Here is a 16,647-nt window from a genome sequence, read left to right as displayed (position 1 = left end):
GGCATTTCCACTCCAGCTTTTTTATGTGCAAATTGAAAATGTGTATAAAAAATAGGTGGATGGAAACTGTGATTAACACAGCTGCTTTAAAACAAGTTTGAATCCAGTAATTTGGCTGGCTGGGAGGATAATCATCGATTGCCACATGCTCAGATTTATATTCCACTCTCTGAAAACCTTCTGCACTTATTGTGTTGAATATAGATGAACAAACATAACAAGCACTTGGATACAACCTGTCAGCACAGGCTACCAAAATTGTAAGCAAGGGGTGCCCCCCCTCCTCATGCACAAACATTTACTGTATCATCTTCTCTATGTGTTTGTGCAGCTCATTCGTTAATGCTCACTCCACTTTCTTCCGCTGGCATGGCCACTCAAACCCATTGAATGGCAGTGCAGGCTTGTCATCATCATCACTGGGTGACTTGCACACATATCTGGGATATGGCCTGGAGTGGCACAGTAACTGCAGGGGCACATAATGGAGCGCCAGCAGCAGGTGAGGCTGTAGGATTGTGGATTTAGTCGCAGCATTTTGGTTCCGCTGGAGGGGAGGGAGTCAGTTGGTGGTGGGAGAAATGCAAACCTGTCACACCCGTTTGAAGTCCACTCTGCTTATCAGAGAGTTTTTCCAGCTCATAGAACAAAGCCAGTCTGTCACTATACAGGACAGAGGAGAGGAGAGGAGAGGAGAGGAGAGGAGAGGAGAGGAGAGGAGAGGAGAGGAGAGGAGAGGAAAGGAAAGGAAATCATTAGTTATGGCACACACATTGGATGCTGCAAAGGGATAATGGTGTAATGGTTACAGTGGTGAGAGAGGAGGACAGTTGTGGAGTGATGGCAGTAAAAATGGAGATGGAGTGGTGGAGGGTTGGATGGCACCGGGGGAGCATTTCGGGCATAAGAATTCCTCTGTAGCCTCCCACTGCTGCCAGCTTAGTGATAACATGCATGAGTAGACCTTAGGTGAAAGAAGATGGGAAGATGAAGAGAGGGGGAGGATGGGGAAAGCAGGGCAAAATTGACAGACTGAAAGGAGCAAAGTGGTCTGAAAGCCTCCTACATCCTCCCTCCCCGCCATCCCCTCCGCTCCTCACAGGGGGGCCTGCTAAGGACGTTAGCGTCCATTAAAATTGCAGCATGTTTACATAAAACTAACACAGCCTTGTGCTGTCTCTACCTCCTACCTCATCTCACCCTCCTACATAACACAAATACGAACCATAATTCACTTTATATACTGACGAACAAGCAGCGCTTTAAAATGTAAATGAACGTTCAGTTTAAAGCCCTTATCCTCTGTCCAAGTGACATTGTACAGAGCGACCTCTCATAAGCTGCCATTAGAGAAGTGCTGCAAATGGGGAAACTCTTTTACATTACTTGCAGTTATTTTCCAGAGCTGGGTAGCATCACGTTAAATGAAGCACGGAGTTGCAAAGTCGTACACACAAACACACAGTTCACCTATCAGCTATACTGATGTCCTCCCCTGTTGTTTAGCTTTTGAATGATTCAACACACTCTATTGCAAGGCCCATTTGCTGTCTGATTCCTTTTGTCGGGGTGGTTTTCTCAATTTTCTGCTGATGATGCCTCCCCCCCCCTGTTTCTGGCAAGGAGCTGTGGGCTTGATGCCCTCATGCCTATTTACCCTCTCAGCCTCTTCAGCTGCATCTCTGATGCTGCATAAAGCACCAGAGATGGCACATAGAGCCTGGAGGAGAGAGATGAAGAGAGACGGGGAATGTAGAATGTAAAAGAGTGGAGAGAGGGAAGAAGAGGGCCAGTGAAGATGAAAAAAAGGTGCTCAAGTGTTTCATTGAGAAGCTCTGATGAAGGTGGAATGTGACAACTGAAAAGGAGCACCTGAGGAGTTATGATGGTGGGGGTACTCATCATGATGCAGGCGATAAGCCCCCTCCAGGTGTGCTCTGTGTCAAAATGGCTGAGGTGTCATCCTCCCTCTTCAGTTTCAGGGGCTTTTGGCGCTGCCTCTGACAGGGCATGCATCTCTGCAGGAGCGGCTGCTAACCATTATGGCTCTCTCAATGGTTCAGGCTGGACTGCCTTTTGCACATTATGGCTTTTCAGGAGAGAAAATGTTCAAACCTCGAGAGTCGGGTTTTCTGCAGCTGCCATTGGATGAATTTGTCTTATTATAAAACAGCAAAATCTACACACCTCTCTGGCCCAGCATCATTTTAATCACAAATATTTCAGTTCTGCTGGATTTTATTCAAAGCATCTCTCTGATTATCTGCTTTGCCAATCCACCTGCCCATTCGTTAACATAGCAAAGCTGTGATGACCAGGCCAGTGCCGGTGGCTCTGCTATTTACTCTGGTCTCCACAGAATGGTTTCATTAACAGATGACAGATGTAATTACAGAAACCAAACCAACATTTCATACAAACTCTGGCAATCTATTCACTGATTCTTCCATTATCCATGCTTTGTGGTCATGGATTAGCTCTAATCATCACTGTTGTATTATATAATCCACTTGAAAAAAGAAGGCTATTATGATTTAAACTGCTATAATCTGATCTCATTTCCTCCACTGTCTCCTCAATTACTTCATCGTTAAACTAATCTCTGAATGTGTCTTCTATCTGCATCGATGTGGAGAGTGTGAATATGCTGATCTTTATGGCATGATATGTGAGACACAAAATGAAAGAGAAGAGGGGAACTGATAAATGCTGTATGGCAAATATGCTGCTGTGATAGGGACCATCGACTGCGCAATGGTTTCTCTTTGAGCGTCTATGACCCACTGTAGGAAAAGGGTTGTTAAAATGCCAAAAGGTAAAAGACTGGTGATAACCATTGTTGATCATCATTTTTTCCAGCTAGAGACACGGAGTAATAGACACTGACATGACAGCCAAAATAATGAGATGAATGGCACATGAAATACCTTGAGGAGGGCTGCGCTTTTTCGAGACTAAATCATTTGGAGGATTTTCAGATTAAAAGATTAAAGGAAAATTTGGCCTTGTTATCCTGTACGGCAGCAAAACCAGTAGTTAGAGGGGAAATTAGTGTATATTTAATGCTGAGGAGAAAGGGCAAGGAATCAGGTTGTGCACACTATTAGGCTGACGGTCATTATTTTTGATTTATGTGCTTTTAAGAGCTATGAAAACAATTAGGTAGGCTATTAGCTGAAAGTATAGACACAGTGCTGCTGCGCTGCATACGAAAATACTACGATCTTAAAGAAAATACCTTGTAAATAGAAAAGATAAGAGAACATTTTAAACCAACCTCTATCAAAGACCGACATCATTACAGTATGAAGTATACACCACTTAGTAGATGATAATGGAGTTACATTGTCCGAATGACAGTTTACCTGAACTTTGATAATTGGTTCACATTCAACTGTCTGAGTCAGAGGGAAACATGGTGATCCTTTGTAATTACTGTGATAAACAAAGAGGGTCGATACTGCAGATAACCTGAGTGAATGTAAAAGGTGCTCTGTGGCAGACTGCTCGTGATTATACCAGATACCAAATACCAAACCAAATACATATCAGATAAGGAGAACTCTTCCTTTAATAGACTATACACAGAACACTCAAAAGCAGATTTTAATCTGAAATGCTGAGAAAGTCTTTGATAGAGTATCACAGCCTTTCTTTGTGTCTTTAATTTGTGCAATTTGGATTTAAAACAAAGGACTAAATTACCTAAATTACCCAGATATCATGTTCATACTGACTGATTCTGCAAAGTCAGTGCCAGTACAAGAGGTAATGTACTCTTTATATAGTGAGGCAAAAACTAACGTTGTGGAGGTCAGGGTGGTGGTTTCACATCTGACATTGATGCCAGAGACAAGAATTTACCTCCCATCAGTCACCAGCTCCACAAATGTAACCATCTTTCTATAACTCTGACCAGCTGTTGTAGTTGCTTAATCTTAACCCTGCTGTAGTTGCCCTTGATCTGATTGTAATCCAGGATTTTGCAGAATCATCCAATGTCAACAATCTGTCTGATGATAGGGTCACCATGTACTCTGGCCACAAAAGACAGCCGCGCTCCGACTTCACGACACACCAACAAACTGATCTGCTGCTGGAGTGAAGGCCGTTATTTAGCCTGATCCTTCTCTCTTGCCACCTCTGCGATGATGACTTATGAGGCCGCGTCTGAGTTGGATGCAGTTGTATCTCACACCTGGCCATTCCAGGAAGGATCAATACTTGATCTAGACGGTGTGCCACCACCTGCAAGGGCCCCTCAGGGTTCACGTGCACACATGTATTACCAGAAAACACAGATGCACACATGCTTCTTTTTGTACTGTAATGATCAATACACAACCAACTCAGGTATAAAATGGACTTGCCACGAACACATCACGGACGATCAGATGTCGACAACACTCTGGTGACCTGGCAGACTGTATCTCTGACTTCCGAGATCAATCTGTGGAAGCTATAGATCACCAGTGGCTGTATTGATGTTGGGCTGGTTCTGAACCCTGCAGACTACCCTCTCATTTCCATGCCCTATTTCCCAGCATCTTAAGAGGTGGAATCTTTCTGCAGATGTGTGTGCACGAGAGAAAAGGACATAGTCTCCTCATTTTCAATTATCAAACAATTCCCACTCTTTTCTATCTCATTCAGCCCTTCCTTCTTTAATTTGCTCCTTAAATCAACTCCCGCCACCTCCCCTCTCTCTTTGCCCCAATCTCGTTTAGTTTAGTCGTTTGTGAGAGAAGGTGGAAAACAGCAGGTGCGAGGCCTGCACAAAACACCAGAGAAGCGATCCAATTTGGTGTGGGCAGTAAATTAGGTGGACATCTGCGCACTGCGAGGCTTGGAGCTCAGCACAGGGCAGGGTGGATGCATATCCCTGCCTGGCTGTAATGCTGACGGGGCACAGAGACAGCCGTGGAGGGGTGCCAGGCAGGCAGCAGAGAGAGAGAGACTGGGGATTGCGACCTGACACACTCGGAGTGTCTCCGTCTCTATATCCGACTCTTAAACCGCCATGGATGTTTTCTGCCGCGTTGCAGAAAGAGTAAAAGCGGAGGGTAATGAAGGGAAGCGTGTAGAGGGGCCAGAGGAGGAGAGAAAGGAGTCTGACCTAAAATTCATCCAGTTTGCGAGACAGGTTTGAAAACGAATGGAAAAGCGTTGGAAACCTTCAGGTCTCTCCCCCGTGTTTCGTGAAAACATCTTCAGTAACTGTTATTGTCTCATAACTCCACATGCAACTCTAGCTGTGACATAATAACCTCCTTTACAGCAGGCTGCTGAAAACTGTTCTGCTGCTATAGCTACAACCATAACTAGTGTAACAGCACGCAGTACCAGGCCTGAATGTGTCCTCAGCCCCAGAGGACGCCTCTCCAGGCTGGGCTAATTGAACAGATTACAAACCGTCCCTTCTTTCCCTCTAATTAGCATTAGTGTGCCGAGGACTAAATGGGTCTGGACTGGGTCTCGGCCCTCCACTCTTGCAGGTGATTAAGATCTCCTTCCACGGCAGTGACTGCTCATAACTTCATTAATGACTTGGCTGACTTTTTCCAACTCTGCTGGTTCCAGTCTCCCCGAGGAAGTTTGGTCTGAATTTAGCCTCCCTGCTGCGTGAAGATCTGTGCTTGGATTTCACATGTTTCTTGCAGATTTCTCAGCTCCCAGCTCTTTTAGAAAATGCTTCTGCTTTTTTTTTTATTTTCTGTGTTATATGCATTCAGATGCATCCAGACCGTATTGGTTTTGATTAATCACTATTGTCAGCATGATCATCCCCTTACTCCTAACTGTAGTCTTAGAGACTATCATTTTCATCAGCATAAGCATGGCCGTAATCACTCCGATTTCTGTAGTGATTGTCAAAATTATCATTAGCAGCATTTTCATCTGACTCAGCTTCTTCTTCATCACTGTAATACTCTTCCTCCTCCCACTCTGTAATACTATTGCCTCCCCCTTCATCACTTTTATTGCTGTTTGTTTTCTGCCCTCACTTTCTTTATGGTTATGGCCATATGTACATATTCTGGTCTTTTCTGTAATTGCTAGTTTGGCTTTAAGGCTCCTTGATGAATGCTTAGCCATGTGAGATGCCGTCTAACACTGAAAGATCCGTTTAGCCTCTATAGCCTCTATAAACCAAGCTAGATTAAATAAATTTGGTAAGTCTGAGTCTCTTCTCATTGGGCGACAGCTGTACACTGCACACACCATACTGCAGACTGGAAGCTGACGTGCTTCCCATGTAAATGACTCTAATAGCTGTGGCTCCTTGTATATACCTTGGACAAGATGTTGCTCTCACAATTCATTTCACACTTCGTTAGCAAGTGAAATTGTTGTCTGCTTGTACAGTATGGAAGGGAAGATCAATATATTACAGCCAGGTATTAGTGGTGCAATCCAATACAGGCGCTGGGATTCGACTGATCGTGTAAACGCAATTACAGAAACATGCCACAAAGGTGCACGGTTATGCATCATAGCATGTGAACACGTGCGAGACCCAGAATGCACATACACTGGGTGGTGTTCGCACACACGCAAGCATATAGTCGCTTTGGAAATGAACACCCATAAATTCACACACAAACACACACTCCTCTTTGTTCCGCTCCTCTTCACTCATAGTGATTTGACTGGAGTAAATCATCATTGTGTTAAGGAAGTAGATTGATGGCCGCTCTCAATGGTTTGGCCACCCTTTCTATTTGGAGCGACGGGTCAGTCGGCCAGTTAAGGAGCCAACCTCTATTGTGGCCATCTGACATCTCTATTCATCATCGCGCAGTGTGCATCCTGCTGCTGCTGTCTCAAGGCACTGGCTGCTTTGTGTGGCACTTTGTGTTGCAGCAAATGTGAGGAAAAAGGTCTGTGTCCACATAGGGGTGGCAATTTGTTATAATATAAAATATGCCATAGCTTTTATGCTGCGATTTATCTCATGGCTGGGTGTATTAGGTCATTGTGGAAAATGTTGCAGCACTGCTTTCTGGCAAAATTGAATTTTTATAGGATTTTTTTTTTGCATCAGTGTGTTGAAGTTTTATTTCGTTCTGTTTGGGCTCGTCGTGGTCCTCTTTAACAGCTCAAAAACAAGCTTAACATTGTTTTATCACCTTTACTAATTTTATGAGAATTTCTTATGAAAATGCTTTTTACGCAGCATAATCCCTCCTGAATCCCAGATAAACTATTTGGATTTCAGTTCTTCTCTAATTGACCCAAAGCATTTTGGCAAACAAAAGGAAAATATTTGTCCATGCATGTAACATGCAAAACATTAAATCATTGCTTATTTTCTAAAATTACAAATGTTTTATGGTAATTTCCATATTTCGCACCCCTCATCAAATGTGCGAGCCCAATTTGTGGCAGTTGTACCACTTCAGGACTTCTCTACAGAGTGGTTAATGAGGTCACAAGGAAAGAAAACAAGCATTTAATGGGAGAAAAAATGGTTGATTTTTCAATTATGATCATTATTTTACTCATACGGCATCTGTGGGACCCCAAACAATGTGAAAGTATGCCAGCGTCAAAAAAACACAAAGGCTGATTTGATTAATTAGCCAACAGACATTTTTGTTTGGTTATTTCCTCTTTTACAAGCAAATTCTCAATTGTTTTCTAGAGAATGTATTTCCTCACGATAAATACTCACAATATAATGGTTTCCTATGTGCACACTTGTCAGCGAGGTTGTAAATGCAATTCAGTCGACAGCTAGTTTAAGTACAGTCAGTTTTGTGGTACAATACGACCAAATTGCTTCTTCAAGGCCTTCTTATAGAAATCCTCTACAGACGAGATTGGACAAGAGAGACACAGAGAAAAGCCTCAGTGTTTCTAAGACAGTAATGGGTTGGTAAATGTTTACAATTTTCCATTTACCCTCACATGTAGGAGTCACTTTCATACAGCCTAGTACATAAGACTCTTCTTGGCATGAGGTAAGGAGTCATTTAAGTGGTACAAGTGTTTAAGGGGAGACATTTAAAAGGTTCGCAGTGAGGTGTAAAGATTTCTGTCACGACAGGATGAAATAAATGGCAGGACTGGGTCTTCTTTGTCTGAAAAAGACATGACACGGTGAGAGACCTGGGTGTTGAGCCTATTGTCCGGCCTCTCGTGGCCCCCGTGTCTCTCATAAACAGGCAGGACATTTCCCATCTGCAGGTCTGCTCCTTGTACCACAGTCATGTTTCTGACGCTTCATTTTCTGTCATCTGGTTCGGCCCGAGTCTTATTTCAAGGTGAGCTCTTCCCCTCGGCCCCTGAGAAGAGAAGAGAAGAGAAGAGAAGAGGGAGAGAGGAAAAAGTGAGAGGGAGAATCCTCCAAGGTCACTTTCGGTGTCTCTCCGTTAGAGTTGGTGAGTTCCTGACAAGGCAGAGACAGTTTCAATTTCTCACCGACTGTCAGGAGCGCCCTGTTTTTTAAACGCCTGTGAGACAGATATAAGCAGAGGAAGATGTTGCCTGACTTTTCGGTATTATCTGAGGGGCATTCTTCTCTCCGGCCTTATCTCTCTGTCAGAAATGGGCCTTCAGTGATTCCTGCCGGATAGCTGCGGCGGATGGACTGTTAGGCAGGCAGATAGTGCAAAGCTTTCCCAGATACTGTAGATCTAGACCTGGCTGTTTTTCCACATGTTTCTGCCCCTCGGTGATTGGCAAATCCCATTGAATGGCAGTTTGACAGACTCCGCTTCTTGGTCGAGTGGGGAAAAAAACAAAACAAGAAGAGAGGAACCGATTGTTCCGATGCGCCTGAAGTGCTGCACGGTGAACTTTCTTTGACCACCTCTTCAATCAAAAGTACAATAAAAGTCATCTTCTTCTTCCAGGTGTGATGAAGACATGGATCAGAGAGCTCTGACATGACATATCGTGGACATCTTCATCTGGCCCGACTGACTTCCAGCTTGTTTCTGCTTTTATTGTTCTGCGAAACAATTCGCTGAGGGGATGGATGCCGTGTCAGAAGTGTTTTCAGAGGCTTTGATGCTAAAGGGAAATGGAGACTTCAAAGAAAGCAAACTGCGTGTGTGCAAGAGTGACTCAAACTATATTGGCCTCCTGTTGACAAGTTAATGATAATTCTATTGCCTGGTGAGCGTATGAACTTATAGTCCTCACATTCTCTCTGAGATTAAAAAAAAAAAAAAAACAGAAAGTAGCTTATCCTCCTTAAAGGCATTCAGTACAACTCTTCATTTTACTCCACTATGACCGATTAATGTTTGTGGAATTGGGGAGGAAAAGCAGGGGGTGGAGTGGAGGGGCTGATAAGAGAGTTGAAAGCAGCGGCCGGGAATGGGGTGGCAGCAATAGCACGGACTCCTACTGCCTCCTCTTTGGGGAGATCCCCACTTGTGCTGTCCCAACTGTAGTGTCAGGGGAGGCTCAGCCAGGGGTCTTTGAAGTGCTGCTCTGTTATTACATGGATGAACTCATTTGTGCTGCTATTATACAATCAACGCACCATGACCGAAGACAACTCCCATCCTTCAAACATCTCACATCTATGCTGCGCCCAGCCGGCCGTGCAGAGCTGACAGATCCCCAACAACACGGCCGAAGTACGTTGCAGCCCTTTTTGTATTTCCAAATGTTTGGCTTACCGCTGAAGAGATGCAGGATTCGGTTTCTAATCGTGATGCTTGTTGTACAAATGCTTTGGAGTGCGTTTTACTCCTGCTGTGGGTGGGATTGGTTTATCACATTTAGCTTGATCTCCACTTCGGAATATGGAAATTACCAGCTGTTGCAAGAGGAAACAGAATGCAACATGAAGATATCATGCCATGTTGGTGTTAACCCTTCTTCAGCTCTGACACTGCAGCTGCCATCTGCGCGTGTGTGTGTTAATCCATATGTTTGCGACAGTGTTTTCATCCAGCGAGAGTAATCCCCATGTGAGACAAAAAAAAAATGAAATTAAAAAACTGTCAGTGAACAAGATATTAGCAACAAATCTGCTATCTATTTACTTCATTGAGTGACTAATCATTTAGCCAATTAAACATCAAAATCCGCACAGCCCTAGTTGAGGTCTTTAAATTGCTTCCTTTTTTTCGTACAACCGATGGTACAAAACCAAAAGAAATTTAATTTAAAGCCTTTTATGACAAAGAAAAGCAGCAAATCCTGACATTTGAAAAGCGAAAAACCTAAAAATCTGAATATCCACTGATTAATTTTCTGCCCACTGGCTAAGGATTAATCAACTAATAATTTCAGCAATTCAGTATTAATCACTGCATTTATTTGTGAAACTTTTAATGTTCAGTTTTTGTTGGCAAAGCTTCAGGATGGGTGGATGATGGGTGATTTTTCAAGGCTGTGGTGTAGCAGTGTTGGTGCACTGGGTTGCATTAGAAAGGTCTACTATGCAAACATTAGAAAACTCCAGAAAGTATTGGCCGGAAACGCAGGATGTCAGCAGTGCTCAGGGCCTTTAATGGCGTGTGAGCTGATGGAGAGACTGAGCTCCTCGTGCGCGGCTGGGACTCCTCCAGCTCTGTTAATCTAATGTGGAGGTCTCTGAGCAATATATGATATTTGATGTGCAGGTGTTTGATGATCAACTTGCCCTTTGCGATCGGAAATTATAGTTTTGTAAAATGAAAAGCAATATTTTATATATAACATTGTGTCCCAACCTTTACCTTTAATGGTGTCTGCTCTTTTTGGCTACCGGCTGTGGGGGCTACACAACTTTTTTTTGTGTTTTCAGGGCAGTCGCGTTTTATTGCATTAGATTGCACAGGTGTGCCACTAAACTGAAAGACGGCCTTTGTTTTAAGTAGGTGAAGCCAAATAGATGTAACAACAGGATCCTTGAGTTCCCTGAGGGGTTTTTTTTATTATTATATGTGTCTTAAAAAGGTCTGCAAATATCCTAAATTCAGAACAGCAGAAGTGTGTTTAATAATTCACTCTCTCTTCCACTCAGTCCATCTCTCTCTCCCTCTCTCTGCCGCTTGCAAGGTCAGTGGGTGCAGAAGGTTGGGCTTTAGTTGTGTTCTGTCGTCGTCACTTTTCTCGTCGGAGCTGCAGGCTGCGACAGAGAGCCGGCTCGTCTGGAGGAGAGCGCGGCCACAAACGCCGAACCTGTGCCAGCAGCCGGGGAGCAGCGGCGTGCTTGCTTTGCGCTTAGTTGTTAAGTCCTGCTTCCAAGCAATAACGGGGCGATATCGAGCCGGATGCCTAGGTGCAAGCGAAACGTGCGTAAGCCCACAATATAAGAGGACGCACTTTACTCCGAGCCTATTTATTTTCCAGCTGACGTGGGAGCGAGAGAGCGCAGGCTGAACTGTTGGTTGGGCATCTTCCTGTGTGCCGGGGAGGAGAGGAGAGAAGCGGCGGTGACCTGCTGGGATTTTAACACGATTCTTTTTCTGTCGAGACTCCGTTTGGCTCATCTGTGGACAGACTACACTCAGAGCGATGACTGTACTGAATTATCCACCGGCTCTCTGTAATTTCTCCAGCGAAGCCAACCCCACCACCACCACCACCACCACCACCACCCGCCCTTAAAATAAAGCTGCTGTGAAACAAGTCAGCACCATCACCGTTGTCTAACAGCTGGGATTTACACTTTACAATGTCTTGAGACGCGACGGGGAAGCTGCAAAGATGATGACAGTGAGTATCGGCTCGTTTAAATGGCACTGATGTTGCATCCAGGCCACTTTTAGCACGGGTAGGGTTTGTTAACGCAGGCGGGGACTTCAGTTTTGACCGATGATAGTGAATCTACTCGGGGGGTCAGGCTGGTCACAGCTGTGGTGGGTGTCATCCACCATGTGATAATGTGATATTGGGCGTTTCTGTCACCGCTGTTGCCGGGGGGATATCGGGTTCCTCTTGGGACTTTTTGGCAACATTACATCATATGAGTAGCCGATGGCAAATTAAAAGAAACGCACGCGCATTATCCAGAATGCTAAAATAACCTGAGTAATGTGTCTTTTTCGATCAATAAAGATTACAGCCTATATGTTGCCAGATGTAACCACGCAACTGTCATGCGTGTAGCAATGCCACTTGGAGTGCGGTCGATGCACGCAAAGACTGGGCGTATGCGATGATGTCCCCTTGCAAACCACCCGAGAGAAAGACGGGCAGAGTTGTGTGAGGGGTAGTCACGTAAATTAAACGCCCCCCTCCCTTCTTCCTCCTCCCACACCACCACCCCAAAACACCCGCCCGGCTGCGGGGTGGGGATCGGTGCAGCTGTCAATTTGCATGTATTTTGTGGCCAAATCCAGCCTGCGTGGTCTGCCTGCGCTTCGGTTAATCCCACAGCGGATCAGCTTTACCGCTCCAGCCTGCCGTCTTGCAGCGCCTTCCTCTCTCTCTCGCCCTCTCTCTCTCTCACACACACACAAACACACTTTAAATGATTACATTATTTTAATCGGGGCTCATGTGACCATCGTGTACTGACGCGATAATATCTGGAAACCGAGCGCTGTGTGGAGGCTGCACGCTTGAAGGAAAACCGGAGCGGTGGCCGAGATCTGAAAACGCGATCGCAGCTCGGATACTCTTGCTTCTACTTAGCGGTCTTCCTACTTTGGAGAGGAAAACCCAGCCGGTTCCTGAAGCGGGTATTTCTTATAGCACTTGAAGGGTGACAAAGCCAAGATGACAAGCTGGTTCACACACCACAGGGGCTGGTGACCGCGCAGTGATCCAGCGCGCTTGATGAGCACGTCGGTAAGGTTGCTCTCGCTGTGCTGACAGATTGATATACTGTACCATAAAATAACCACCATCAATGCAACATTTTCAAGCCTAAATGTTTCTTTTTACAAGCTCCGGTTCTTGTAGAGTGTTAGGCCATAAGTAGGCTGGTAATGTTATGTGCCCTTAAGCCTCCCCTCCCTCCCTCCTATTCAGTTGTAAACCTACAGGGGCTCCTGGAGTTTTCATGTGAAGAACCCACAGATCGTTTGAAATCATCCCAACGAACTAAATGTAGGATTTCACTTGTTATTACTGCCAAACAAGCAAAGCAGTAAGCAAACATTAGTGGCAGGAGTCTAATTCATGAGGGAGTAAAATAATACTGACATTTAACTGTCCCTCTGAACGCCCTGGAGGTCCCAACACCCCAGTGGCAATGCAAAATGTTGGCAAAGCTTTTTTTTTTAGCATTGTTTTGCCACCCAACCGTCATGCCAAGGCAGAATGTAGCTTTTGTGGCCCCATTTGTACAGCCGGTGTGGGGCGAGACAGGCTGTCTTCATCCCTGCACCAGCTTTGCCTCCACTCTCATTGACCTGTTAGCACTGCATAGAGAAATGCAAGTTCCTCAGCATAAAGTGGCTTATGTCTCTACCCTGCATCAGCAATTTGTATAGCTCGTCTCCAAGATGCTGAGTCATATTGCTTTGCCCCAACATAGATATTTTCTGCGCTGTCCTTTGACGTCAACAGCCGGTGTCTGCACAGGTGTGGTCTGGTAGCCATAACTCAAGTAAGCTTATTATCACGTGGATATTGCTGTATGAATTGCAGTTTCCCCCTCTTGTGTAAGAGGAAACAAATACTGTAAGTCCTCCCGGTCCAAACCAGTAATCAGCAATCTTCGTAATTAATTTATTTTCCAGAGCAACTCATAATGTGGATCACGTAGGAATGTGTCATTAATTTCTCTTTGCCCTGAGAGAAATTTTGCTGCTCCTTCCTTTTCATTAACTTTTAAAAGTGGTGTGAGGCGCTGTGATAATGCGCTCCTGATAACTCGGCAAGAGAAGGCTCAGGTCAGGCGGAGATTTGTGGAGGGTTGTAAACAACGCGGACGTTTTCATTAGCCGTGAACTAATCAGTCAGACGGGAATTGGGGCTCTGCGGGGCATCGCACTCAAGGTTAGACAACAACTCTGGACTCATCTGTCTGTGTCACAGTTTGGTGTGTTGTCTATTGACATGTCAGTGTCACTCTCTCTCACTCCTCATAACACCCTGTTTTGTCCCTGTGGTGCTGTGCAGATGTAGCAGTGGGTGGTGGGATATTATTCTGACACATCCAGCCACACGGACTCCGCCTTCGCTGTGTGTGTCAAGTGTGGCACAAGCCCACACACACACACAAGTACACATTCACCAATACAGAGGAATGTATAATCAGTTGGCCCAGTCTACTTAGACTGGGAGGCTTTGGAGCGGTACAGTTGTACAGCAGAAGGTTCCTCAGCACGTCCAAGAGAGACAGTGACGGCAAAATTCTGTGCAGAAGGGAAGTTCCTTTGGGACAGGAAGTGCTTTGTGGTTGCCGGTCTCAAACCACAGCACTGATGTGACTAATCTAAGTCTACAAACTTCCCTAAATTCTCTTTTCATCGTCCTCTGCTCGTTCCCTCTCTTCTCTTTTAAACTGTTGTTCTTTCTGCATACATGTTCCTCAAGTTCACTCTTTTTCTCTATTCCTTTGTCACTGCAGGATTACCGGGAGGATGGCATGGACCTGGGGAGTGATGCATCCAGTCGCTCCAGCTCAGAGTCCAACTCCAACAAGGTTACACCTTGCTCCCCTTCTCTTGACCTGGCCACTTTGGAGGACTACAAATCCTCCCCCTCTCTGGACCTGGTCACCTTAGAGGACTATGAGGAGGATGAGGACTACCAAGAGTACAAGAAGAAGGTGATAGAGGAGTGGGAGAGCGAGTATGGGGAGGACTACACCTCTCCACAGCCTCCTGGTCAGGAGGAAGGCGGAGGGGGTGTTGTAGGGGTTGACGGCCTCGGTGAAGGCTACAGGAAGACAGTGAACAGTCGCAGCCTCGCTGAAGAATTCCAGGAAGTCAAGACTGTCCCGCCCCTCCCGGCCCCCGGCGGACACACTGCCACCTCAGTCGCAGCCGTCCCCGAGGAACTGAAACAGAACGGTAATCTGATTTTGCCCAGGAGCAACCAGGTCCACTCCCCTGGCACACCACAGGGGGGCCCAGGGACTCCCAAACCCAGCCACCGCAGCTCCAGTCATGGCAGGGGGAGCCGCAGCACTGGCTGGGGTGGTGGTGGTGGTGGTGGAGGAGGAGGAGGAGGCAGTGGAGGGAATGGGGGACGGATGGGGGGTTACAGAGAGGAAGAGGGCGTAGAGGAGGAGCCTCTGCCCACCATGGACTGGGCAGCCCTGGAGAGACACCTGGCTGGGCTGCAGTGCAGAGAGCAGGAGAACCAGAACCTCAACCAGAACCAGAACCACAACATGGGCAAGACCAACTATACCTCCGTAAGTGTCTTAAGTAATTTTTCATCTTGCTTGCTACATGTTTTTTTACATATATTTCTGCTTGTGTGTCAGGCTATGTGTGTCAAAGGTTATCTCACACATCATTTTTTTTAGTTTTCCATGCTCTGGTGGGCATCTGTAATCCAGCAGTTATCCGTGTCAGATGGGCCCTGGAAGCATGAGGTTAGGCTAGCTGGAGTAAGGAAGAGGGATTAGTCGGCTAATGTAGCGCTAAGCTATGTGGCCCAGCTATTAACGTGACCATCATAGAAGTCTGCAAAACATAAATGCACAGATTCAGAGAACCTTCGTTAAGTCCCACAGTGCAAACAAACTGGACTTAGTTGCTCTAAAATGCGGGTGTGTCATTCATATTAGCAAGAGGTATCTTAGGAAATGATTGTTAATATTTGATGACTTTGGGAAGATATCAACTTCAGCAAAGATTTCTTGCTGACATTACAGTCTTGTGTCTGTTTAACCTATCAGAAAAGCCCTGGATGTCCTTTGTTGTGGCCATGTGGTGTTTCTACCAGAAGAGGTCAGCGTTGCATTGACATTCAGCAGAGAGCTGCTGCAGGCCCCTCATGCCACACCAGCAGCTCCAGCGCTAAAGGCTGCTATGATTCACTTACAATCTCATGACATCACTCAGTTTAAATCACAGCCCCAGCAAGAGATTTATGGTTTATTGTCAGTCTGTGGGTCCAAAAGGGTGTAGCTTTGAAAATGTTTGGGGAGGAGCAGGAGAAAATTGTTTACAGCAGCCACAGTTTCAGTGTATTCACTTAGCTCTTATGTCACAGAGCAGAAACTAAGCAAGGGCAAATGTGCGCTTGAGGAAGGGGGTTTGCTGTTCTCTTTTGGTATGCAAGCACCAAGACCTTGTCCTCAGTGCACATAGACAATGGCTGCAGCCAGCGCCATTGTGAGCATGTTGTGTGTGTTGTGTGTCTTTGTTTGTCTGTCCTAGAGGCCCCCCCTGTCTCCCTGAGGCATGTCAGGAATGCAGTGGGAGAAGTGGGGGGATGAGAGGAAGGAAAGAGGCAGGAAAGGACAGGAAGATGGTATCTTTAGGACCAAGCAGTTCAGGGGCCACGTGGCTCATGTGTTTGTGTCAGTGTTCATTACCTGCTGTCCATCTTAACCGAGAAGGTCACATCCTGGTTTGCCTTCGTCTGGGGAAAGTCTGCTCTCCCTCCGTCTCTCTCTCTTTCTCTCCCCAGGCAGTGGGCTGTGATATAATTGACCTGGGTGGAGGAAAATCTCTTGAAAGAGAGCCTCTGTCTCCGCATGCAGCTGCTATCGTCTACACACACACATTCACACACATGCTCTACACCATAGACTCATTCTCTGTCTCTGCAGGTCTCACATGTGTGAAC

General features: G+C 45.7%; 1 protein-coding gene across 4 annotated transcripts in view; it reads left to right on the top strand.

The window, feature by feature from the left end:
- schip1 (schwannomin interacting protein 1) overlaps positions 1-16,647 on the top strand; it is a 211,371-nt gene that overhangs the window by 157,841 nt on the left and 36,883 nt on the right. For 2 of the 4 annotated variants that reach the window (XM_070971065.1, XM_070971066.1), the window contains exon 9: positions 14,471-15,262. In XM_070971065.1, coding sequence (XP_070827166.1) covers positions 14,471-15,262 — 792 coding nt within the window. Of the gene's footprint in view, positions 1-11,048; positions 11,665-12,270; positions 12,742-14,470; positions 15,263-16,647 lie in introns of those variants that run through there. The other 2 variants (XM_070971068.1, XM_070971067.1) reach the window with 2 other exon arrangements.

This window comes from Chaetodon trifascialis, chromosome 9, assembly GCF_039877785.1.
Source record: "Chaetodon trifascialis isolate fChaTrf1 chromosome 9, fChaTrf1.hap1, whole genome shotgun sequence".
In the NCBI taxonomy this organism is placed as follows: Eukaryota; Metazoa; Chordata; class Actinopteri; order Chaetodontiformes; family Chaetodontidae; genus Chaetodon; species Chaetodon trifascialis.
This window is presented reverse-complemented; position numbering and strand designations above follow the sequence as displayed.